Source organism: Dendrobates tinctorius, unplaced genomic scaffold, assembly GCF_039654945.1.
Source record: "Dendrobates tinctorius isolate UK_male_01 unplaced genomic scaffold, ASM3965494v1 ptg000058l, whole genome shotgun sequence".
Lineage (NCBI taxonomy): Eukaryota > Metazoa > Chordata > Amphibia > Anura > Dendrobatidae > Dendrobates > Dendrobates tinctorius.
The window spans coordinates 23,484,242-23,511,827 of record NW_027361726.1 but is presented as its reverse complement, the minus strand read 5'-3'; the positions used below and the strand labels follow the sequence as shown (position 1 = coordinate 23,511,827).

Genomic DNA, 27,586 nt, shown 5'->3' with positions numbered 1-27,586 from the left:
AACAACCCTGGGGAACGCAGTCCCCTTACACCACCCCCCTCCCCCTGAATTGTCCCCCATCTTAACAAAAATAAACATATTATTATATAGCGTCAATGTAACGTCTCCTTGAATAACAGTAAGTAGAGATACAGGAGAGGCTCCAGATGTGCTACATATAGACAAAACTTCTCTTTAATTCAGTAAAGGTACACTCAAATGAGACCTAATCGGAATCTCTGTAACTCTCTGGATGTAAGGCCCGAGCTGTCTATCCATGATGCCCAAATCTTTTCAAATTTTCCTATACAGCCTCTCTTCAAGTAAATTGCTTTTTCCATGTTAATCACCCAATTCACCTTACTAATATATTCCGGAATGGAGGGCGTCTGATCATCCAACCAGTGCTGTGCTATCAACTTTCTAAACATATATAACATTCTAGCTACCGCTATTTTGCCATACTCATCTGTCATTAGATCTTCAACATACCCCAATACACATACCATAGGTGAGCAGTCCAGCCCCCCCGAATAAACTTTGTTAATGATATCAACTACTTCTTCCCATAGACGATCCAGCTTGGGGCAAGACCACATCATATGAATAAGATCCGCAGACTGAGTCTTACATCTATTGCACATAGGGTTGTCTCTGAGTCCAATATCATGCAAAAATTTTGGAGTTCTGTATTTTTGGTGCAACAGTAGTATCTGTGAATCAACATAGATGTTTCTAATCCAATTCTTGCAGGAATATCAGTAGGCGACAATATTTACTCACCTGGTCATGATAGATGTCATATAACTTCACTATATTAGGATGACCCTCGCACAACCTCATCGCTGCTATTTCTTTCTGGGTATTACTGTCCATTCTACATACAGAAAGACGAAGAAGTGAAAAGTGTTCTAATGTGATTAGTAGACACAACAACCAAGAGAAAACTCATATTATGCGTCTGCCTTTAAAACATTACATTACAGATCCTGAGTTACATCTTGTATTATACCCCAGAGCTGCACTCACTATTCTGCTGGTGCAGTCACTGTGTACATACATTACATTACTTATCTTGTACTGATCCTGAGTTACATCCTTTATTATACTCCAGAGCTGCACTCACTATTCTGCTGGTGCAGTCACTGTGTACATACATTACTGATCCTGTGTTACCTCCTGTATTATACTCCAGAGCTGCACTCACTATTCTACTGGTGCAGTCACTGTGCACATACATTACATTACTGATCCTGAGTTACATCCTGTATTATACCCCAGAGCTGCACTCACTATTCTGCTGGTGTAGTCACTGTGTACATACATTACATTACTGATCCTGAGTTATATCCTGTATTATACTACAGAGCTGCACTCACTATTCTGCTGGTGCAGTCACTGTGTACATACATTACTGATCCTGGGTTACATCCTGTATTATACCCCAGAGCTGCACTCACTATTCTGCTGGTGCAGTCACTGTGTACATACATTGCATTACTGATCCTGAGTTACATCCTGTATTATACTCCAGAGCTGCACTCACTATTCTGCTGGTGCCATCACTGTGTACATACATTACTGATCCTGTACTGATCCTGAGTTACATCCTTTATTATACTCCAGAGCTGCACTCACTATTCTGCTGGTGCAGTCACTGTGCACATACTTTACTGATCCTGTACTGATCCTGAGTTACATCCTGTATAATACTCTAGAGCTGCACTCACTATTCTGCTGGTGCAGTCACTGTGTACATACATTACATTACTGATCCTGAGTTACATCCTGTATTATACTCCAGAGCTGCACTCACTATTCTGTTGGTGCAGTCACTGTGTACATACATTACATTACTGATCCTGAGTTACATCCTGTATTATAACCCAGAGCTGCACTCACTATTCTGCTGGTGCAGTCACTATGTACATACATTACATTACTGATCCTGAGTTACATCCTGTATTATACTCCAGAGCTGCACTCACTATTCTGCTGGTGCAGTCACTATGTACATACATTACATTACTGATCCTGAGTTACATCCTGTATTATAACCCAGAGCTGCACTCACTATTCTGCTGGTGCAGTCACTATGTACATACATTACATTACTGATCCTGAGTTACATCCTGTATTATAACCCAGAGCTGCACTCACTATTCTGCTGGTGTAGTCACTGTGTACATACATTACTGGTTGTCGGCAGTAGTGGGTGACAAGCTGTTACTGTGTATAATTGAGAATAATGAATTTCATATCACCACATCTAGGTTTTGATACATTTTGTTACCTCCTCCCACAGTGATGGAAACATCTTGGATTATGCCCCCTCCATCTGCTCCGGCCTAACCTATGAATGTGCAATACAGCGCGGCCCCCCGGGGATGTGCACTGTTTCCAGGCCCCTTGCACATGGAGCTTTGCAGTTATCGGGCCACATACCGCTTGCTGATTATTTTCACCGCGTACTCCTGATTGTTTTTCTTGTGCAAACACTTTCTACAGATGGAGAAACTGCCTTCTCCCAGCGGCTTCTCCTTCAGATCGAGCTCGTAGTGCTGATAAAAGGGGGAGTCCTGCCAGGAAATCAATGACACGCAGTAAATAAGTTAGCACTTAACAAAAAAAATATTGGAATGTGAATTCCAGAAAATAAAGAAATAAGCAAAGAGGCCGCAAGGAGGAAACATCAGAGGAAGGAGAAATGTGCTGCTGTGAGGGGATTTCCCACGGATATCCAAGACCCCTGGTACTGCGGCGATGTGCACCGTCTGACATGACATAACTGGGTAGATGGCTGCCATCTGCTGGTGCCATTACTCCTCGCAATACATCACCATCATTCTTGCAAGGGATCAGCAACCACAGCTCTCCAGCTGTTGTAAAACTACAAATCCCAGCATTCATTGGCAGTCATAGGCTGTCAGTGCCCGATGGGAGATGTAATTGCACAATAGCTGGAGTGCTGCAGGTTCTTGATCCCCTATAGTGAGCCCACCCCTAAACCAAGGGAAGCTGGCAGAGTGAAGCATTATGATTAACCCCTCGGAGGCTGGGAGTAAGTACACTGTAGCTTATGGGGGCCCGTCATCAGGCAATAGCGGGATGAGCCTAACCCTAGGGCCGCAGTGTGACAGACGCCATTGAGTGATGGTGGCTTGCCCTAGGTTCACATTTGTGGATGGGCGAGATGCGGACGTCTGCGGACTTCCTCTGGTCAGCTCCGCCCACTGCCGCACCTCCTCCGGTCAGCTCCGCCTACATTTGCATACTTCTGCATGCGGCCCTATCTTTAACATTGGGTACGCAGTTCATGCGGATGCCTCTGCATGCGTCGTTTTGACGATGCGGCGACCGTATAAAATTCCAACATGATGCGTTGGACGCGGGTCGCGGCATTGTCAAAACGACGCATGCTGAGGCATCCGCATACATCCGCACGACCTGCGTACCTAATGTTAAAGATAGGGTACGCAAGCCGCATACAGAAGTATGTGGACGTAGGTGGAGCTGACCGGACGTGTGGCAGTGGGCGGAGCTTCACTGAGGAAGTCCGCAGCTCGCCCATCCACAAATGTGAAGCCGGCCTAAAACTTTAGATGTAGATTCCAACTTTGAAGAAAATCAGATTATGTCATGCAATCTGTGAGTGACATCTAACTCCATTTCCTGTTCAGAAAGAGGTTCTGCATCTGCTGAGGTGTCTGCTCTGGTACCTTCATCATGGCACTCCTCGCAATGTTTGTGACTCCCGGTCGTTCCGTTCCCAAGTGATACTGCACAGTGTCTGCGATGGCTGCATTCGGCTTGAACAGGATGGATGGAGCAACAAAAGAGTAACCCTGCAAAAAATCAAACACAAAAAGTATAGTAATATACAGTGTGTACAGAAAGTATTCAGACCCCTTTACATTTTTCACTCTTTGTTTCATTGCAGCCATTTGGTAAATTCAAAAAAGTTCATTTTTTTCTCATTAGTGTACAATCTGCACCCCATCTTGACTGAAAAAAAAAAAACAGAAATGTAGAAATTTTTGCAAATTTATTAAAAAAGAAAACCTGAAATATCACATGGTCATAAGTATTCAGACCCTTTGCTCAGTATTGAGTAGAAGCACCTTTTTGAGCTAGTACAGCCATGAGTCTTCTTGGAAATGATGCAATACGCTTTTCACACCTGGATTTCGGGATCCTTTGCCATTCTTCATTGCAGATCCTCTCCGTTCCGTCAGGTTGGTTGGTGAACGTTGGTGGGCGGCCATTTTCAGGTCTCTCCAGAGATGCTCAATTGGGTGTAGGTCAGGGCTCTGGCTGGGCCAGTCAAGAATGGTCAGAGAGTTTTTCTGAAGCCACTCCTTTGTTATTTTAGCTGTGTGCTTAGGGTCATTGTCTTGTTGGAAGGTGAACCTTCGGCCAAGTCTGAGGTCCAGAGAACTCTAGAAGAGATTTTCATCCAGGATATCTCTATACTTGGCCATATTCATGTTTCCTTCAATTGCAACCAGTTGTCCTGTCCCTGTAGCTGAAAAACACCCCCATAGCATGATGCTGCCACCACCATGTTTCACTGTTGGGATTGTATTGGGCAGGTTATGAGCAGTGCCGGGTTTTCTCCACATATACCACTTAGAATTATCACCAAAAAGTTCTAACTTCGTCTCATCAGACCAGACAATCTTATTTCTCATAGTTTGGGAGTCCTTCATGTGCTTTTTAGCAAACTCTATGCAGGCTTTCATATGTCTGGCACCGAGGAGAGGCTTCCGTTGGGCCACTCTTCCATAAAGGCCCGACTGGTGGAGGGCTGCAGTAGTAGTTGACTTTGTGGAACTTTCTCCCATCTCCCTATTGCATATGTGAAGCTCAGCCACAGTGATCTTGGGGTTCCTCTTTACCTCTCTCACCAAGCCTCTTCGCCCACAATTGCTCAGTTTGGCTGGATGGCCAGGTCTAGGAAGACTTTTGGTGGTCCCAAACTTTTAAGGATTATGGAGGCCACTGTGCTCTTTAGGAACCTTGAGTTCTGCAGAAATTCTTTTGTAACCGTGGCCAGATATGAGCCTTGCCACAATTCTGTCTCTGAGCTCCTTGGCCAGTTCCTTTGATCTCATGATTCTCATTTGGTCTGACATGCACTGTGATCTGTGAGGTCTTATATAGACTGGTGTGTGCCTTTACAAATCAAGTGTTATCAGTTTAATTAAACACAGCTGGACTCCAATTAAGGAGTAGAACCATCTCAAGGAGGATCACAAGGAAATGGACAGCATGTGACTTAAATATAAGTGTTTGAGCAAAGGGTCTGAATACTTATGACCATGTGATATTTCAGTTTTTAATAAATTTGCAAACATTTCTACATTTCTGTTTTTTTTTCAGTCAAGATGGGGTGCAGCGTCTAAATGAATGAGAAAAAAAATGAACTTTTTTGAATTTACCAAATGGCTGCAATATAACAGAGTAAAAATTTAAAGTGATCTGAATACTTTCCGTACCCACTGTATATATAGCGAGCATATACAATATGAGGGAAGCAGGAGCCCGAGGATGCAGAGCAAACTCTGTAATCCTCACATGGGCAAACATAGCACAGAAGTTAAAAATAAAAAGGATAAAAATACACTGCAGCTGTTCCTGCACTTGTGAAAACGTTCAGTTGTCTCCAGAGGTGCCAAATACTGAGGAAATAGAGCAACAAAGCTTCTAATTAAGTGACAGATCCATCCAGTGCTCATGCCAAGGTGAGAGCATCTGAGACATGTCATCTCGACTGCAACATATCCCAAGACAGCAAAGACGGAGCTGGCTGGGGGGCGTGGCTATGCCGTGAGAGAGAGAGAGGACGCTGGTAAAGAGAGCTCCTCATTATCCTGGCAGATCCTGAACCCGGAACCCCCTTCCTGTGGCTTACCTACAGCTGGCTGGACCCTCTTGGATATCGAGGCCCCCCTGGGTACCCCGCGGCAGGTCGGGAGGCGGCTTATGAGAGCGGGCGGCGGGGGAGACAGGAGTGGGCGGCAGGCTTCCCCACGAGGCGGCGGCCATCTTGGGCGCGCGGCTCAGCTACAGAGAGCTGCAGCGCCGGTTCACGTTGCTGCACCGCCGCCGGGCAGTGAAGAAACTCACAGGCAATCGGAGGAGACGCGCGGTGAGTGCCCTGAAAAAGTGGGCCCTGCGCGGTACTCCTCTTCTATAACCCGCTCACTGCGCCGGCTGGCGCCATCACTAGAGGAGGCTCAGTACACCCTCCACTACTGCAGCTGCTTTTGTGGGGCCCCCCCTCTCCCTCCCCTGGCCATAAAGACTTGCACCGTACTTAGTTGCAGTCCTCATAATCTCAGAGGCATCCTTCTGCAGCCTGATATATAATTAACTGTTTCCAGCCCTGCTGCATTCTCCATCTCTGGTGGTGATACCTAGGCCATACATTTCAGCTGCTCCATCTGACCGCGCTGCAGATAATCATGAGCCGACTAAAAGGGTCAGGAGCGGCAGCGGAGAAACTGAAGGAGTTTGCTAGACCGGACCCCGCTGAAAGTGCACGACATAATGGGAGCACTTCCTCTTAAGCACAGCGCAAAAATCGCCATTCTGGGGGTGAGGAGGAGATGGAACAGGAGGAACTGACCCTTAAACAAGCATCTGAGCAATTGATGCAGGCTATCTCCTTGACCAGGACATCCCCGACGGAGAAAATGGAGGATGTTTATACGGAGGTGGGGAGAATTCGTCAGGACATGCAGGCCATGAGGGGACGCAATACGGAGGTGGAGACGAGGGTGTCCAAGGTGGAGGATACCATTACACCCATGGAAGCTAAATTAACAAAGGTGGCGGGCTCCATGAATGCTTGGAAGCAAAAGGCGGACGATTTGGAAAACAGAATGCGCCGGAATAATATCCGTATCGTTGGTCTGCCTGAGCGCTCGGAGGGTCAGCATCCTGAGCAGTTTTTGGAGGATTGGCTTAAAACCTCTCTGGGGGATGAATTCTCCTCATTGTTCGCTGTTGAGAGAGCTCACAGGGTCCCTACAAGACCGCTGCCTCCGGGGGCCCCACCTCGACCTTTCATGGCTCGCTTGCTTAATTGTAAGGACAGAGATACCATTCTGCGTCTGGCACGACTGAAAATCCTATTAAGTTCGACAATGCTGTCGTTTCCATCTTTCCGGATTTCTCCATGGAACTGCAGAAACAGCGGGCACAGTTCACCGAGATCAAGAAACGACTCAGGGACAGGAACATTGTATACTCGATGATATATCCGGCCCGACTTCGGGTTGTTCATGAGGGTTCCTCCGTATTTTTTACAGATCCGGCGGAGGTGACTGAGTGGCTGCGGTCCCACAGGGGATCCCCTGCGAAAGAATCCTAATGTGGCGGCTGTTGCTTCAGATCCTCTTAATTAAGGGTCTAATTGGAGCTCTCTTGGCGAGTTCCCAGATACCAGCTATACCGGACGCTGTACTCAGTGATGGTATCCCCTTGTTTATCTTTTGATGGGGGCGTAAGACTGTACGCCTATGTTACTAGGTTTCTGTTTTGCTTTTGCTTTTTGAAAAGTTTTAACTTTTATAGTTGTTTAGATGGAGGCCGCAGCCGACGCCAAATTCTGCTATCTGTGTGGGGTCTCTGCACCTGGATCGGGCACCCTTATGCATCATATACAGATGCAGGGGAATGGGTTCTGAGCTGATTTGTATGACCTGGAATGTAAGAGGCATAAAAACCCCTTGAAAGAAAATTAAGGTGTTCTCACAAATTAGACATTATCGTCCTTACATTGTGGCTATGGTAGAGACGCACCTGACCAGAGATACGGTTCGATGGGTACAGAAACCGTGGGTGCAATGGTTTCTACATGCTTTTCACACCAGCTACTCAAGGGGGGGTTTCACTGTTAATCCATAGGAATGTTCGGTGGAAGGCCAGGGAGGCCCGGAAGGACCCCGAGGGACGATTTGTGTTCATGCATGCGCTGATTAATTCTCAGAAATATGTCATTGTATTTATAATCCCCCTCCGGCCAATATATCAATTATTCAGAAGGCAATGAGCTTTGCTTTAAATTACCCAGACGCACATGTCATCTGTATGGGAGACTTTAATTTGGTCATGAATAGCCGTCTTAATAAATTGAGGCTGGGTGATGGAATACAGGGTACGGTCCCGTCCCCCCCGGGCACATCCCAACTGTCACAATTCATGGCGGGTAGCGGGTGGCTGGATCTATGGAGAATGCGCCATCCAGAGACGAGGGAATACACTTGCCATTCCTCCACTAAACGCTCTCTGTCTTGCATAGACTACATTTTTGGGTCCAGCAGTCTGGCAGCGTGGGTGGATGATATTAAACATGGAAGTAGGGGGATTTCGGATCATAGTCCAGTTATTCTCAAGCTTAAATATGGGCCATTGACTAATAGGATAACATGGAAGCTGAACCCTTTTTGGCTGAAGTTGATGACGTCCCCTGATAGAACGATAGATCAGTTACGTTGCTTCGTCTCGGCCCACCCCGAACCCCGAAATATTAATGTATTTTGGGATGCTCTTAAAGCCTATTTACGGGGTTGTCTATCCTCTACGATTTCTCACATTAAGCGGGTGACATCGAAGGAGGATGGCGAGATGGAGCGACGTCTGAAAGACTCGGAGGCAGCCTATATATCGGATCAAAATAACTGTAATGGCTGACCGCTCAAAGGTTATATGCTCAACACACTGACACCAAGACGAAACGTAAATTATTTTTTGCCCGGCAGTCTTATTTTGAAATGGGGAATCAGGCAAGTAGATTTCTGGCCTACTTAGTACGACAACATAATGCAACTAACCCAATTCTACAGATTCATGATTCGGGTGGTACTTTGGTTTCCTCAACTGAGGAGAGACTAAAATGCTTTTCTGACTATTATGGTTCATTGTACAATTCTAAAACTGATGTGGATGGCCCAGAGTGTCTAAATTATTTGTCAGATATAGAGTTTCCTACGCTAAGTCCTTCCCAACAGGCCTTTATGGATGCAGAGTTTACTCTGGAGGAGGTAGAGGACGCCATAAAAGACATGGCCTCTGGGAAGGCCCCTGGGCCGGATGGATTTCCTGTTTAGTTATATAGGAAATATCAAGATAGATTGGCACCCCTTTTGCTGACGGTGTTTCGTGGGATTTGGGAGGGGGGATGCATGCCGGAGTCCTTTTATGAGGCCAATACAATAGTTCTTAAAAAGGAGGGGAAGGATCCTTTAGATTGTGGATCTTACAGGCCTATCTCACTAGTAAATGTGGATTATAAAATTTTTACAAAAATCTTGGCCAAAAGAGTAAATTCAGTTATATTATATCCTGTACACCCTGATCAGATGGGTTTTATGCCGGGGAAGAGCACCTCCATAAATACACGACGAGTCCAGTCAGTGATCCAATATAGCTCTCTGGTACCAGATAATGAATGGGCACTGGCATCGCTGGATGCGGCTAAGGCCTTTCACTCGCTTGAATGGCCTTTCCTCCGTGCATGTTTGCAGAGGTATGGATTTGGTGATAGATTCCAAAAATGGGTCAACGTTTTATACTTGAAGCCCAAGGCCCGGGTCATCGTGAATAACTCCATATCTGAATCATTTTCACTACATAGGGGATCAACGTTTTATACTTGAAGCCCAAGGCCCGGGTCATCGTGAATAACTCCATATCTGAATCATTTTCACTACATAGGGGATCAACGTTTTATACTTGAAGCCCAAGGCCCGGGTCATCGTGAATAACTCCATATCTGAATCATTTTCACTACATAGGGGATCAACGTTTTATACTTGAAGCCCAAGGCCCGGGTCATTGTGAATAACTCCATATCTGAATAATTTTCACTACATAGGGGAACTCGTCAGGGGTGTCCCCTTTCCCCGGCCCTTTTTGCTCTTGCTATTGAGGCGCTGGCAATTCGTATAAGATCTTCTCCTGATATTGCTGGTATAGAAATAGCAGGTCGGACAGATACCATAGGCCTATATGCTGACGATATGGTGATATTTATGGACAAAGCGGAGGAAACCCTGACAAGAGTGATCACTACCATAAATAAATTCAGTAGATATTCTGGCCTATACATAAACTGGGAGAAGTCTGCTTTGATGCCTCTTTCCCATGCTCCAATGCCACGACTTGAGACTCTCTCCTTACTGCCCATTGTAACCAGTTTTAAATATTTGGGTGTTCATATTTCGCAGGGTAGTAAATTTGATCTGCAACTCAATATACAACCATTGCTGGAGACGGTCAAAGATAAATTTGCGATTTGGGGTAAACTTCCACTGTCTGTAGCCGGACGTATTAATCTAATTAAAATTATATTACTCCCCAAGCTTAGCTACTTTCTTCAACATAGTGCGGTGGTGGTGCCCAGATCCTTTTTTGCTAATCTGAATTCCCAAACCACATCCTTTATTTGGGGGAAAGCCAGGCCTAAACTTAAACTTACTACTTTACAGAGGCCCAAGGGAGGAGGAGGGGCAGCGTTACCTGATTTCTTTCTATATTATTTAGCTGGACAGGCCAAGGCCATAAGTACATGGATGCCTGGAGGTCGTCTCCTGAATTCTGAGAGTCATCTACTTCATGCTACAGGGATTAGTTGCCCACTGTGTTTTTTGGAAATGAGGAAAATAAATGTCCCGAAACTGTTACCTCTGCTTCGTATGGCACGATCGATATGGAGACAGATTAAGGGGGTGGTTAGATTTGGGGATGTTCTAGCTGAAATGCCCCTATGGAATAATGACCACCTCCTGATACTACTGGAGCATCCATCCACTGAGTTTTGGGCTCAATATGGTGTCTCTACGATAGGTGATATATATGATCATGGAACATTGGTACCCTTTGAGCAATTACAAGTTAATCGCAGTGTCCCGAGATCCCAGTTTTTCCGTTATTTACAGCTAAGATCAGCTTTTCAATCACACGTGAGATGTATGGGTATAGAGAATGCCATTTCGTCTCTACCCCTGATAGGGATTCTCAAATCACAGGGCCCTCAGGGTCTCATCTCCTCTCTATATACATATGTGTTGTCAGTGGGGACAGAATGTGCTTTAGATTCCGTTAAGAAGAAATGGGAGAGGCTCATCCCAGATACACAGGGTGAAGAATGGGAAGAAATCCTGGAATCACCAATCTGGGTGTCTCCGTTGGCCAACAACAGGATTATACAATTGTATATTATTAATCAATCATATTTGACTCCAATCCGACTCTTTAAGATGAGCCGATACCCGTCATCGGAATGTTTGAGATGTCATTCAATAGATGCAGACTTTATTCATATGATGTGGTGCTGTCCTGTTGTTGCCCAATACTGGAGAGGGGTGACGTCATTATTAACATCCTTGGTACAAACCCCTGTTCCCCCTGAGCCACTGATTTGTGAGTGTGGGATGAGGAAACATGGGGTCATTAAGTTGGGATTTTTCTACGGGAGACACTGTTCATAGCACGGAAGATACTAGCATTACGGTGGATGGGGAATTCACCCCCTTCTCTTGGGTCTTGGATCACTCTGGTAGATTCGATTATCCCACATGAACGTACACTGTATCAGAATAGAGGATGCCCGGGCAAATTCAGAAAGATTTGGGAGAGGTGGAACTCCTCTCACCTCACTTTGCAGAGCGGAGGCGCCGCACAGTAAACTGCTCATTATATAGACGTAGGCTGCGGAATAGTTTATGTTTTGGTAGATGTTGGTAGGGTTTGAAAGCCAGGCAGGTTTATTACTGGTATAATAACATAACACAACATTACTGTGATTCAATTGATATTACGTCTGCTTTATTTACACACAACTGATGTATATATTATGCTTCACGTTTTCATGTTATCTGAGCATGTATATACTGTGTATCAAGCTTAACATCTTGTACTAAATGTGTGTTTTATATAACTGCTTACAGTTTAATAAACGAATTTAAAAAAAAAAAAAAAGAAGGAGCTGGTTCTGTTCTGCTGGTACAGTCACTGTGTACATACATTACTGATCCTGAGTAACATCCTGTATTATCCTCCAGAGCTGCATTCACTATTCTGCTGGTGCAGTCACTGTGTACATACATTACATTACTGATCCTGAGTTACATCCTGTATTATACTCCAGAGCTGCACTCACTATTCTGCTGGTGCAGTCACTGTGTACATACATTACATTACTGATCCTGAGTTACATCCTGTATTACCCTCCAGAGCTGCACTCACTATTCTGCTGGTGCAGTCACTGTGTACATACATTACATTACTGATCCTGAGTTACATCCTGTATTATCCTCCAGAGCTGCACTCACTATTGTGCTGGTGCAGTCACTGTGTACATACATTATATGATCCTACGTTACATGACCTGCTTATTCACTGTCTGTAGAGTTTCCCATTGACATTCACATTCTGGGTGGTCTCTCCTGATAGAGACATCACTACCTGCTCCCTGCAGACCCTCAGATGATACGTTAGGGTAGTTGCTGCCCATTGTCGCTGCTCACAAACTACAAGTCTTGCAGAAATGCAGTTTCTTCCATGTAGGGATCCCCACCATGTGGACGGTAAGAGACGCTTAGGGGCAAACATCTGGGAGTATACACTGCACTGCTCCTTTTCATCCTGGACATACATGGATACTGCATTAAAAACACATGTGACATGCACACATATGAACAAGTCGGTAGGACACTGTTCATACCACCCACTGATTCAAACACAAACAGAGAGCACAGAATGACAATTGTGCAGAAATATCCTGCAGTAAAACATATAACAGTAGTCAGCAAGTGCTGATGAAAAGATGATAACAAATACAGAGTATTTAGTCGATACTTTTTTTGCAGCCTATCTTCATTCTGTTCATTTAGACACTGTTCACATGTTCAGGTTTTAAATACATTAGATAGGGACTGCTTCAATAGGGTTACCTTGACATACATTTTTTTGCAAAAAAAGTATCGACTAAATACCCTGTATTTGTTATCATCTTTTCATCAGCAATTGCTGACTACTGTTATATGTTTTACTGCAGGATATTTCTGCACAATTGTCATTCTTTGCTCTCTGTTTGTGTTTGAGTCAGTGGGTGGTATGAACAGTGTCCTACCGACTTGTTCATATGTGTGCATGTCACATGTGTTTTTAATCCAGTTTTTTCCGTGCCTATGCATGATTTGAGAGACCCCACCCCTCTCTTGTGTGACATGCACATAAAGAGCTGGCTTACACCACGTGCCCATACTAGGAAGCGGCCTATCTTCATCCTGTTCATTTAGACACTGTTCACATGTTCAGGTTTTAAATACATTAGATGGGGACTGCTTCAATAGGGTTACCTTGACGCGGTGGAGCAGCTTGGTATACATTTTTTTGCAAAAAAATGTATCGACTAAATACCCTGTATTTGTTATCATCTTTTCATCAGCACTTGCTGACTACTGTTATATGTTTTACTGCAGGATATTTCTGCACAATTGTCATTCTGTGCTCTCTGTTTGTGTTTGTATACATGGATACTGCGCCTGCTGTCCGGATGTCTCATTCTGCAGCTTCTTACAATGAAACCCCGACATGAGACTCAGCAAAGCACATTGTGCAATTGGAGAATTACAGTAGCTCCAAGGGTCAAGATTCCCCCAGGGAAAAAGTTTGCAGACGTGCCAGGCACAAGCCTCATGTACCTGAAATATCCGGTCGGCGTTCATGGGCAGAGCGGCTGGGGAGTAAGTAGGATCCATCTCTGTGAACTCTTCTGCAAAATTCCCCACGTCCAGCTCATCCTTGATCACCGGCTTAAATGGAGCAGGCACTTTCTTTGCTGCCAAATCCTCCCAATTCAGGTTCTAAAATGTAAGAAGGACAGTAATAACTAAGGCAGGCGGCCATACCCTCCCAGATATGTTCCAACCGGCGATAAAATTAGTATGGGCCCCTCCTAACGGCAAATGTGGGGAGATGAGTAGCGAGGGGCTGTGGGGGGGAGGAGCAAACAAAGAGCCCGGGGGGGGGTGGGGGGGTGGAGAAGAGGAGCAAACAAAGAGCCCGGGGGGCGGGAGAGGAGCAAAGAGCCCGGGGGGGGGGGGGGGAGGAGGAGAAGCAAAGAGCCCGGGGGGGGGGGGGAAGGAGAAGCAAAGAGCCCGGGGGGGGAGAGAAGCAAAGAGCCCGGGGGGGGAGAGAAGCAAAGAGCCTGGGGGGGGGGGGAGAGAAGCAAAGAGCCCGGGGGTGGGGGGGAGAGAAGCAAAGAGCAAGGGGGGGGGGGAGGGAGAGGAGCAAAGAGCCCGGGGGGGGGGGGAGGGAGAGGAGCAAAGAGCCCGGGGGGGGGGGGGGGGGAAGAGGAGCAAAGAGCCCGGGGGGGGGGGAAGAGGAGCAAAGAGCCCGGGGGGGAGGAGCAAAGAGCCAGGGGTGGAAGGGGAGCAAAGAGCCCAGGGATGAAGTGGAGCAAAGAACCCAGGGGGAAAGGGGAGCAAAGAGCCCAGAGGGGTGGATATCAGAAAAGTCCAGAGTGGAAAGGGGGGAAAATGTAATTGAGGGTGACAGAGAATTTTGGCAGTGGCTCTCTCTTTTTCTACAAAACACACATGAAAAATTGATGTAAAAGAGCACTCGTGTTTGGGAAAGGTTGGGTTTGATGCCAATCAGCTGAGCCAGTATCCAGCCAAAGAATCATTTATGGATTATACCAAATGTACAAAGGGTAAAATCCCTAAAGCTAGTAAATTAGAAGTGCAGGGGATTAAATGAGCAGCCTTGTAGCTTCTGCTTCCTTGTATAGTAGTAGGATAATAATATGCAGAGAGGGGGATGCAGCTGAAGCTTCTCTCCTCGTGTGTCAGCGCAGATATTGGATCAGTAGAGCTGAGCAACGCAGCACGAGATCTGGACAGCAGGAAACTCACCTGGAAAAATGAATGTTTCTTTATGTCATCACAGCCAGCGGGACTGCAGCCGAGCCGCTTGTTGGGGTCTTTCATCAGAAGACCTCTGATGAGATCTTTCACCAGCTCACTCATCTCTGGGGGGTAGGGTGGGTCACTTTTTAATATTCTCCTGCAAAAGTACAGATCTGTATTTGTGCCATGATTCCATCATTAAAAGTTATCTCACTGAAGTGACATAAAAAAGTCAGTAATTTAAGTGAAAAAAGCAGCATAGAGGATGACAGGAGCAGGGTCATTATCAGCAAATAATATTGCAAGAGAGGAGTGGGCTGTTCTTCTAGAAGGACACATTTACTTAGAAAAGAGGACAAGGTCCCCAGCAGAGCAGAGTATTTCAGGAGTATGCTGATCTAGTGGAAGGAGTTACATAGTGGGAGGAGTGAGGTCCCACTGCAGCACAGAGTATTTCAGTAGAGTGATGATGTTATTGACACCTGACACAAATCTGCAGTTTACGATATTTTTTTGCCTTCAGTCATTGGCAAAAGTCAGAAGGACGGGACGTACTTTGAAATTTCTGCTTGTGAATTTTTCTCCCCGTCTACAGTGAATGGCGACGCTCCTGTCAGCAGCTCATACATCAGGACGCCCAAACTCCACCAGTCGACAGCCTGAAACACGATAATGGCAGAAAATCTTATCCCAAAAAAGAAAACCAAGGAAAATGTTAAGTAATGAAAGATTAATCCTCACAATGAAAATGTCTAATACTCCGCGTTTCATACCCTTACCAGTCTAACATCTCTGCATACTGTCACTGAATGGTCGCCTATCCATCACTAGAGATCAGCGGTGACATCACTGAGAATGCCTCCTATCCATCACTAGAGATCAGAGGTGACATCACTGAGAATGCCTCCTATCCATCACTAGAGATCAGCGGTGACATCACTGAGAATGCCTCCTATCCATCACTAGAGATCAGCGGTGACATCACTGAGAATGCCTCCTATCCATCACTAGAGATCAGCGGTGACATCACTGAGAATGCTTCCTATCCATCACTAGAGATCAGCGGTGACATCACTGAGAATGCTTCCTATCCATCACTAGAGATCAGCGGTGACATCACTGAGAATGCTTCCTATCCATCACTAGAGATCAGCGGTGACATCACTGAGAATGGCTCCTATCCATCACTAGAGATCAGCGGTGACATCACTGAGAATGCCTCCTATCCATCACTAGAGATCAGAGGTGATATCACTGAGAATGCTTCCTATCCATCACTAGAGATCAGCGGTGACATGACTGAGAATGCCTCCTATCCATCACTAGAGATCAGAGGTGACATCACTGAGAATGCCTCCTATCCATCACTAGAGATCAGAGGTGACATCACTGAGAATGCCTCCTATCACTAGAGATCAGAGGTGACATCACTGAGAATGCCTCCTATCCATCACTAGAGATCAGCGGTGACATCACTGAGAATGCCTCCTATCCATCACTAGAGATCAGCAGTGACATCACTGAGAATGCCTCCTATCCATCACTAGAGATCAGCGGTGACATCACTGAGAATGCCTCCTATCCATCACTAGAGATCAGCGGTGACATCACTGAGAATGCTTCCTATCCATCACTAGAGATCAGCGGTGACATCACTGAGAATGCCTCCTATCCATCACTAGAGATCAGAGGTGACATCACTGAGAATGCCTCCTATCACTAGAGATCAGAGGTGACATCACTGAGAATTCCTCCTATCCATCACTAGAGATCAGCTGTGACATCACTGAGAATGCCTCCTATCCATCACTAGAGATCAGAGGTGATATCACTGAGAATGCCTCCTATCCATCACTAGAGATCAGCGGTGAGATCACTGAGAATGCCACCTATCCATCACTAGAGATCAGCGGTGACATCACTGAGAATGCCTCCTATCCATCACTAGAGATCAGTGGTGACATCACTGAGAATGCCTCCTATCCATCACTAGAGATCAGAGGTGATATCACTGAGAATGCCTCCTTTCCATCACTAGAGATCAGCGGTGACATCACTGAGAATGCCTCTTATCCATCACTAGAGATCAGAGGTGATATCACTGAGAATGCCTCCTTTCCATCACTAGAGATCAGCGGTGACATCACTGAGAATGCCTCTTATCCATCACTAGAGATCAGAGGTGACATCACTGAGAATGCCTCCTATCCATCACTAGAGATCAGCAGTGACATCACTGAGAATGCCTCCTATCCATCACTAGAGATCAGCGGTGACATCACTGAGTATGCCTCCTATCCATCACTAGAGATCAGCGGTGACATCACTGAGAATGCCTCCTATCCATCACTAGAGATCAGCGGTGACATCACTGAGAATGCTTCCTATCCATCACTAGTGATCAGCGGTGAAATCACTGAGAATGTTGCCTTTCCATCACTAGAGATCAGCGGTGACATCATTGTATAGGATATACAGATCTTAGTACCTTGTTGTGCCCAGAATCCCCTCCTCGGACGATCTCTGGCGCCATATATTCGATGGTCCCACAGAAGGAATAGGCTCGCTCATTCTAGGAGTAAAGAAAATGATGATTTGATATAGAATAAAAGACACGATATTACATATATTTGGGGTTGCTGTAGATTGCACAGTGCGGCTCTGCAGTCCCTCGTGCTCATATCGCCATTCATGATGCTGTATATATACACAGTACATATGTACATATAATAATAAGGTATAATCATACTGGAGGCGTTATGGTGTCGGCTCCAGCTGGGGAATCATTTACCTCTGCTCCTGTATACAGGTTACCACACGCCGGTACATTCCCAGTTATGATTCCAGGGATTATCGAGGTGAATGTGCTGCATTAATCCCTCATCTGCAAGCTGCAATATCCTGACAGATGAGGTTTACAGCATCAGAGACCAGGACAAAGGATTCAAAAACACTAATACTGATCTTCACTTTTTTGGTTCTTTTTCCATCCCAAGGCACATCTCATACTGCGGGAAAGAGGGAAGCTGCAGTTGCATCCCCCTCCTCCCAACACCTATCTACATTACAAATCTAATTTCTGGAGGCTGTGGGGAAATAAAAATAGAGCAGGCATTCAATATTCACTACAATATAAAGGGATCAGCTGTAACATCAATGAGAATGCCACCTATCCATCACCAGAGATCAGCGGTGACATCACTGAGAATGCCTCTTATCCATCACTAGAGATCAGCGGTGACATCACTGAGAATGCCTCCTATCCATCACTAGAGATCAGAGGTGACATCACTGAGAATGCCTCCTATCCATCACTAGAGATCAGCGGTGACATCACTGAGAATGCCTCCTATCCATCACTAGAGATCAGCGGTGACATCACTGACAATGCCTCCTATCCATCACTAGAGATCAGTGGTGATATCACTGAGAATGCCTCCTATCCATCACTGGTGACATCACTGAGAATGCCTCCTATCCATCACTAGAGATCAGCGGTGACATCACTGAGAATGCCACCTATCCATCACCAGAGATCAGTGGTGACATCACTGAGAATGCCACCTATCCATCACTAGAGATCAGCGGTGACATCACTGAGAATGCCACCTATCCATCACTAGAGATCAGCGGTGACATCACTGAGAATGCCTCCTATCCATCACTAGAGATCAGCGGTGACATCACTGAGAATGCCTCCTATCCATCACTAGAGATCAGCAGTGACATCACTGAGAATGCCTCCTATCCATCACTAGAGATCAGCGGTGACATCACTGAGAATGCCTCCTATCCATCACTAGAGATCAGCAGTGACATCACTGAGAATGCCTCCTATCCATCACTAGAGATCAGCGGTGACATCACTGAGAATGCCTCCTATCCATCACTAGAGATCAGCGGTGACATCACTGAGAATGCCTCCTATCCATCACCAGAGATGAGCGGTGACATCACTGAGAATGCCTCCTATCCATCACTAGAGACCAGCGGTGACATCACTGAGAATGCCTCCTATCCATCACCAGAGATGAGCGGTGACATCACTGAGAATGCCTCCTATCCATCACTAGAGATCAGGGGTGACATCACTGAGAATGCCTCCTATCCATCACTAGAGATCAGCGGTGACATCACTGAGAATGCCTCCTATCCATCACTAGAGATCAGCGGTGACATCACTGAGAATGCCTCCTATCCATCACTAGAGATCAGCAGTGACATCACTGAGAATGCCTCCTATCCATCACTAGAGATCAGCAGTGACATCACTGAGAATGCCTCCTATCCATCACTAGAGATCAGCGGTGACATCACTGAGAATGCCTCCTATCCATCACTAGAGACCAGCGGTGACATCACTGAGAATGCCTCCTATCCATCACCAGAGATGAGCGGTGACATCACTGAGAATGCCTCCTATCCATCACTAGAGATCAGGGGTGACATCACTGAGAATGCCTCCTATCCAGCACTAGAGATCAGCGGTGACATCACTGAGAATGCCTCCTATCCATCACTAGAGATCAGCAGTGACATCACTGAGAATGCCTCCTATCCATCACTAGAGATCAGCGGTGACATCACTGAGAATGCCTCCTATCCATCACTAGAGATCAGCGGTGACATCACTGAGAATGCCTCCTATCCATCACCAGAGATGAGCGGTGACATCACTGAGAATGCCTCCTATCCATCACTAGAGATCAGCGGTGACATCACTGAGAATGCCTCCTATCCATCACTAGAGATCAGCAGTGACATCACTGAGAATGCCTCCTATCCATCACTAGAGATCAGCGGTGACATCACTGAGAATGCCTCCTATCCATCACTAGAGATCAGAGGTGACATCACTGAGAATGCCTCCTATCCATCACTAGAGATAAGCGGTGACATCACTGAGAATGCCTCCTATCCATCACTAGAGATCAGAGGTGACATCACTGAGAATGACTCCTATCCATCACTAGAGATCAGCGGTGACATCACTGAGAATGCCTCCTATCCATCACTAGAGATCAGCGGTGACATCACTGAGAATGCCTCCTATCCATCACTAGAGATAAGCGGTGACATCACTGAGAATGCCTCCTATCCATCACTAGAGATCAGTGGTGACATCACTGAGAATGCCTCCTATCCATCACCAGAGATGAGCGGTGACATCACTAGACACTCCCTGACAGAAGTTATGTCGCTTATCCATGTTATATAAATAAAAGCTTATAACCTGACGTTAAATTCATCCATTGGTTGTATAAATTATTCTTTTGAAAGCTGAAACCCTCCGAAATGTGGTTTAGGTTCAGAAAATAAATTGGCGGGGGCGTGGCCTATGCCTTGTACCATGAGGACATAGGAACCGGGTGCTCCAGTGAAACCCGCAAAATCCGACTTAATCTGCGGCAGTTTTGAACCATCCAAGCTCAGATTCCTCTTTATTAGCTTCCCAAAAAGCTACAGGATCTTTCAAGATCATTTTGGACTAATTTTGGCCCTTATTGAAGATGTTGCGGCCTATACCTCATTGCAGACCAGAAGCCAGGGACTAAATTTTCTACGAGGCCTGGCTCCTCCTCCCCTCTCTCCTAGGAGATCTACAACCATTTGAGACGCCGCAGACCAGGAGAGGAAGACCGGGAGGAGCAGGTGCCACTGCCGAATTCTCGTCACCGGGACACTGCCACGCCAGCAGCTAAAGAGGTGGGTCATCTGCAGTGGCACAGAATCCCCCTAGAGTTGACGAGCACAGCAGGCTCTGAAAAAGCTCTGAAAGATCAGCTAGCCAGCGCTGATATAGAGACAAGGATCACCGCTCACTATGAGCCAGGGAGCAATGCTGTGGTTCTAATTGTGCCAACATCAGGGAAAGGTCTTTCCTTAATAGACGGCTGGGAGCTTAAGAAGCGGACTAGTAATAATACTTAATACTTACCACAAACTTTATTAGCAGGGAGCCGCTGTGGTTGTATATACTGAGGATAACAGACCCTCACATCCCTCTTGCCCCAAGAAATACTAAAATCTGAGGAGGGGTTAACCACACTGCCTGAGTGGGAAGCCCTGTTGTGTTACTATAAAAGCAAGGGTTAATCACTCCCTTAAATGGTCAGAGAGCTAAGTTGTGATAACAACAAGCTCAAAGCACACAATTCCTATTAGAGAGACTGGTCTGGGGAACACTCAGCACAATAGCACCACCTGGTGGCTTATATCTTAAAAGGTGAAGCTCTTTTTCCCATACTCTTTGTGAACCTTTATCTTCTAAATCAGCCACCACTACTCAAGTAAAAAGGGGGAAACATAAAAACAAACAAGGGGGGTGAGTCGGACAACGCTTTACACATCCATAAAATCTCTCCTTATCTCCAGAATGAGCGCCACTAGAAACAAAGGTTCCTCTCCTGCCTCAAAAATCCCTAACCTACCAAGAGGCAACAAAGCTCTCCCACAACGCCAAGTTAACAGCGATAGAGCTACTACTACTAATAGAAGCAGATCCCGCTCACCACGCAGGCTTAACTCTCCCACAAAGCAAACCTACTACCCCCAACACATACCCCTAAATACTGGTAAAAATAACCAGTTCCTCGTGGAGATGGACACTTCTCAGAGACTTAAAAGAAGCGCTCCAGGAGTGTGGGGAAATGTTCATACCTCTTCACACGAACAATCTGGCTCGGACGAAGAGTCAGAGGTTATCTCTCCGAATTCCTCCCCCGCGAAATCCAAGGCCAAGAAAAATCTCCCAAGTTACAATTATGAAGAAGATTTTCCATCTTTAAAAGGGTTCCAAAGCAAGTCTCGAATCGCTACAGGGAGACGTACTTTCATACTTGGTTAATCTATCTGAAAAAATGGAAAAAATGGGAAGGGATATGGACAAAAACTTCAAAGACCACAGTAAACAGCTTGACCTCAAATTAAATTCAATCTTCGAAAAGTTCTCTGAAAAAATTATCAATCATGAAGAGAGACTACAAAAACTCGAACGCAAATCAACTGATTCGTCCTTTGACTTAAAGGAACTTTCTGCTGAGGTCTACAAACTCAAACTCAAACTCTCAGACGTGGAGGATAGAAGCCGCCGCAACAATCTAAAGATACGTGGCATGCCGGAAAGCATTCCTCCAGAACATCTCTCTGACCATATTAAAGATATCTTCAAAACAGCTATCCCAAACCTCTCTTCTTCCGATCTCGAGATAGACAGGGCTCATAGACTTCCACGGCCATCAAAACTAGCAGCTGATATCCCCAGGGATACAATCCTGAGGGTACACTTCTTCCAAACGAAGGAAAAAATTCTAAAGTACCTAAAGGACCAAAAAACATTCCCGGACCCGTACAGTGATCTGAAGGTCTTTCCTGACCTGTCAAAATTCACATTGGACGCTCCTTTTCCAGCGTCACCTCTGCCCTCAGAGATAAAGGAATCCCGTACAATTGGGGGTTCCCCCTCAAGCTCCTAATCCGCCACCAGGGCAAAGTTATCCCTGTCTTCACCCCAGAGGAAGGCGCCAATTTTCTAAAATCCATCTCCAGACCAAGACAAAATACTGGAAAATGATAAATAACTTTAATGTCTACTAGGTTCTTTTCACGTTTACATTGGGTTTCACTATTACCCGTCCATGTGTAATACCCAGAGTGCTTAGTAGCAGTTCATTATTTAGTGTTCTGCTCATGTTTACTGTTTATTGTTCACAATCTACTTTTCTCTTTACAGGTTGTTTCTTTTGCCGATACATACCGATTGTATTCGAGTATTGGTTTGTTCTCTATCATTGTATTCATTTGCTCCAGGTTCCAAGCTACATAGCTCCTCACTGATCATCCCCATACCTAATCCAAATTAGATCTATCATGAGTTTTAAACTCACCTCCTACAATGTGAAAGGCCTAAATAGCCCATGGAAGAGGTTCTCCCTCTGGAGGGAACTAGAAAGATCACACATTGACATTGCATGTATTCAGGAGCCTAAGTTCATGATTAACAACCATCCACACCTCCACCACAAAAAGTTCCCCCACATTTTTACATCTTGTGGCCCTCAGAAAAAAGCAGGTGTAATCACTATGATAAGTTCTTCAACTCCCTTTGAAATCATAGATGAACATAAAGATACTAACGGTAGATACCTCATCTTGATCTGCAAAATTAATGAACAAATCTGTACCCTAGTTAACCTATATGCCCCCAACCGGCACCAGCTTCGCTTTCTAAATAAGCTCCTGAAAATCATTTCCAAGGTTAGAAAAGGTGAACTAATTCTTGCTGGAGATTTCAACATTACACCGGATAGCACTGTTGACTCTTCCTCACACACCCGTAGTCCCTCAAATAACCTAAATCAGTGGATCTTTAAAAACGAACTTTTCGACGTCTTCAGGTGTCTAAACACGTCGTCAAGAGAGTACACTTTCTTTTCAGACGTACATCAGTCCGCATCCCGGATTGATCTAATCCTTACAGACGTGTTCACTCTCCCCAGACTCCAGGAGGTTTCTATAGGCAAAAAGTCCTTCTCTGATCATTCACCAGTACACAGTCTTATACAATTAGGTCCCCCTCTTAAGAAAGCTAATATGTGGAGATGTAACTCCAACATCCTTCACGACACCTTTCACAAGCAAAAAAGAGAAAAGGCCATTTCCCAATTCTTCCTAGATAACAAATCCTCCTCAACCAACCCTTTCAATAATTGGTGCACCCACAAGGCTGTACTTAGAGGTATTTTCATTGATATTTCATCAAAAATTAAAAAAGAGAATAGAAGGAATATCTTGGAAGTCCAAACCAAAATCCACAATAAAGAATCCGAATTATTAGCCCATCATTCCCAATCTTCCTCTCTCCAACTTGAACTCTTGACTCTGAGACAAAAGCTCAAATCACTTATCAGCACTCCTTATGATGCTGTAGTAAAATCCTCAAAATTTAATTATTCTGCACTAAATAAACCAACTTCTTTCATGTCAAATAGGGTAAAGAATAAAAGAGTTCACAATAGAATCAACAGAATAGTAGCCACCTCCAAAAACGGCATTCTATCCCACCCCCCAAGACATAGTTAACGAATTTGCCCAATTTTACCAAAAATTATATAACCTCAAACCAACTTCTTCCTCTTCCCAACCTAACTCGCAAGATATCAATGACTACCTCAACTCAATCAATCTTCCCTCTTTATCAACCGACGACCTGGCCTTTATATCTGCCCCTTTCTCCCCTATTGAAATAGAAGATACTATTAACAAATTCCCCCTCCACAAATCCCCAGGCCCCGACGGTTTCAACAATTCATACTACAAAACCTTCAGTAAACTCTTATCTCCTCACCTTGCAGAAGTATTCAACTTTGCCGCAGTCCGGGGGCTATTTCCAAAGGAAATGCTTGAGGCCTCGATTGTCCTGATTCCAAAACCTAAAGGTAACCCTGAACTAATGACCAATTATCGCCCCATTTCCCTCATCAACACAGACATAAAACTGTTCTCCAAAATAATAGCCAATAGGTTGAGTAACTTTCTCCTGTATCTTCTGGCCAATGACCAAATGGGATTCACCCATGGGAGACAACCCGCAGACGCCACAAGGAGATTAATAAACGTTATTAGGTACGCCAACTCTACTAAAACTCCAACAACTTTAATATCACTAGATGCCGAGAAGGCCTTTGACCGCATAAATTGGGACTTCCTTAGACACACTCTTTTCAAATTTGGATTCAATCAAAAATTAATGACCACTATTATGGCACTATACTCAAACCCAAGCGCGAAAATAACCTCCAACAATCATATCTCAAACCCCTTTGCCATCTCGAACGGCACCAGACAGGGGTGCCCTCTATCACCCCTACTTTTCAACTTGGCCCTCGAACCCTTAGCCGAACACATTCGTAACAATGCCAAAATTAAAGGTATCCATACCCAACACAAGGAACACAAAATCAGCCTATTCGCAGATGACATCATTTTGACTTTAACTGACCCCCAAAACTCTTCATCTGAGGTTTTCAATGAACTAGACAAATTCTCGGACCTATCTAACTACAAAATCAACCAGTCAAAATCGAACATCCTTCCCCTTAATCTTGACACTAAACAAACAGATGCAATAAAGGAAAAAACATCCCTTAACTGGTGCAACAGAGAGATTCCTTACCTAGGTATTTCCCTCTGTAATAATCTCCACCTTATGGGGAAGATAAATCTGAGAAATTTGACAGATTCAATAAGCAAAGATTGCTTAATCTTTAAAGAGAAAAATCTCTCTTGGTGGGGAAAAAATTATATCCTTAAAACACACATCCTTCCAAAAATTCTATATGTTCTCCGATGCCTCCCTCTGCCCATCCCGGTCATACTTCTGACAAACATCCAATCTTTGTTCAAAACCTTCCTGTGGGGAGGAAAAAAAGCTAGGACTTCTTCCTCATCATTACACAGGAAAAAAGGGAATGGGGGGGGATGGGCCTTCCCAACATTATTGCCCATTATCAAACTCTTCTGGTTAAACAAAGTGTCCATTGGATTTCCCAACGTGAACCTCCGGCCTGGTTTGACTTGGAACTATTTTTAAATAATGGTAAACAGTTAAGCAACATCATCACTCAAGCAATCTCAAATCATCTTCCTAACTTTAACGCACACCCTCTATTCCTGGCCATTGCTCAAGCTTGGTGTAAATTCTCCAAACCAAGCAGACGGACACACAAATTCCCCATTCTAAAAAACATACCCCTTACTCTTATTTTTAGCCTCTCTAACGTAACCCTCCCTACTATTTGGCCAGAATTAAAAATCACAAAATTGGGAGATATCCACAACGGCTCCAATTTCGTAGACTTTGCATCGCTAAGAAAATACTTTAACGTCCCTCATTCCTTATTCTTAGAATTCATCCTCTTAAAAGATAATGTCCTCGCTTTTCTTAAGTCAAAAATGAACTTTACTCACGCTTCCATAAAAGTCTTACTCAATCCTCATCATAAAATCTTTTGGAGTCATGGCTTTCTCTATGACTCCTTCAACAACGACGATAGTTTGTCAAAAAGCCCTTATATGGTTACCTGGGAAAAAAACCTAAAATCCACCTTTTCTCCTGAACAATGGGAAGAGGCTCTCTCCAAAACGTACAACTCCACAGTCTCATTTCCACTTCAAGAGACATACTTTAAAACTATTAGTAATTGGTACCTTACTCCGGCAAAATTAGCACACTTCGGTCCTTCAAACTCATCCTCACCCCTTTGCTGGAGAGACTGCGGCTTCAAGGGAGACCTATTGCATATGTTTTGGGAATGTCCCAGAGTCAAAACAGTCTGGTCTTGGATCTCTACCTCTCTCAATAAACTCTCTAACAAAACTTTAACCCTCACCCCTCAAATGGCCCTTCTTTCCCTTAACCTAGACGAACTAGACTTGGCACTCCAACCCATATTCATTCATCTTTGTCTTGTAGCAAAAAATGTCATCACTTTCCACTGGAAAAACAAAATACTCCCAAATCCAGAGGTTATCCTCCACCTAGTCCAGCAACATAGAGCACATGAACTGAATTTTGCTCTGATTAATAATCAGTTTGGAAAATTTTATAAAAAATGGAACAAATGGGACAAGGCCTTTCTGTCCCCTATAACTTAATTTCTCTCACCACCAACATCTAGGCGCTACCATTTAATTGTATATTTCGTCTACTAATCCTTGTTAAATATTTGCTCACTTATGATTGGCCTTAATTGGCTTACAATCTCTCGTTATGCGTTTGTTCGCAGCCGTTTTGTTTATACCTTTTACACCCCCAGTGACCTGGGCATTATGTACCCTATAAGTGTAATATCACTCTTGTTATATTGTTATATTGTTGCATTGTTATTTTACCTATGTCCCTCCTCTTTTTTCTTTCCCTCCCCATCCTCTCCCCCCCTCCTTCCTCTCCTGCCCTTACTCCCTATTCTTGCCTGTTATTTTAAAATCCAAATAAAATCTTTGGAAAAAGAAAATAAATTGGCATCAATGCAGAAATATTGATCATTTAATGGACACAGAATGGTCAGATTTTGGCAAGACAAAAGTTTTGTCGGCCACAGAAAGTAATGTAATATTCAAACAAATAATTAACTTAAAATACAAATATATGTTGCATAACATTGGTAAATGAAGTTTTGGTGCTATTAGAGTCATATTTAATATTTTGTGTGACTTCCATGAGCTTGAAGGACTGCATCCATGCTGTTCAACAATGATTCATACAATTTATTAATGAAGGCATCAGGAATAGCAAAGAATGCAGTCTTACAAGCCTCCCAGAGTTCATCTAGATTCTTTGGTTTTGTCTTCCAAGCTTCCTCTGTCATCCTACCCCAAACATGTTCATGTCTGGTGACTGGGCTGGCCAGTCCTTGAGCACCTTGATCTTTTTTGCCTGGAGGAACTTTGTTGTAGAGATGGAAGTATGAGATGGGGCACCATCCTGCTGCAGAATTTGACCCTTTTTATGATTTGGAATATAAGAGGTAGCTAATACTTCTTGATATTTTAGGCTATTGATATTGCCTTCCACCTTGCAAATGTTTCGCACACCCCCATACTGAATGTAACCCCAGACCATGATCTTTCCACCACCAAATTTAACTGTTTTCTGGGTGTATTTTGGATCCATACGGGCTCCA

The 27,586-nt window shown here is 44.6% G+C and overlaps 1 protein-coding gene across 2 annotated transcripts in view; it reads right to left on the bottom strand.

Annotated features, from left to right (window-relative positions):
- The window catches only part of RPS6KA5 (ribosomal protein S6 kinase A5), a 70,053-nt gene that overhangs the window by 12,659 nt on the left and 29,808 nt on the right, over positions 1–27,586 (bottom strand). For both annotated transcript variants that reach the window (XM_073578177.1, XM_073578176.1), the window contains exons 6-12: positions 17,392–17,475; positions 15,459–15,562; positions 14,910–15,060; positions 13,695–13,856; positions 3,699–3,824; positions 2,425–2,558; positions 763–856 (exon numbers count right to left, since the gene is read on the bottom strand). In XM_073578177.1, the coding sequence (XP_073434278.1) occupies positions 763–856; positions 2,425–2,558; positions 3,699–3,824; positions 13,695–13,856; positions 14,910–15,060; positions 15,459–15,562; positions 17,392–17,475 (855 nt within the window). The remainder of the gene's footprint in view (positions 1–762; positions 857–2,424; positions 2,559–3,698; positions 3,825–13,694; positions 13,857–14,909; positions 15,061–15,458; positions 15,563–17,391; positions 17,476–27,586) is intronic.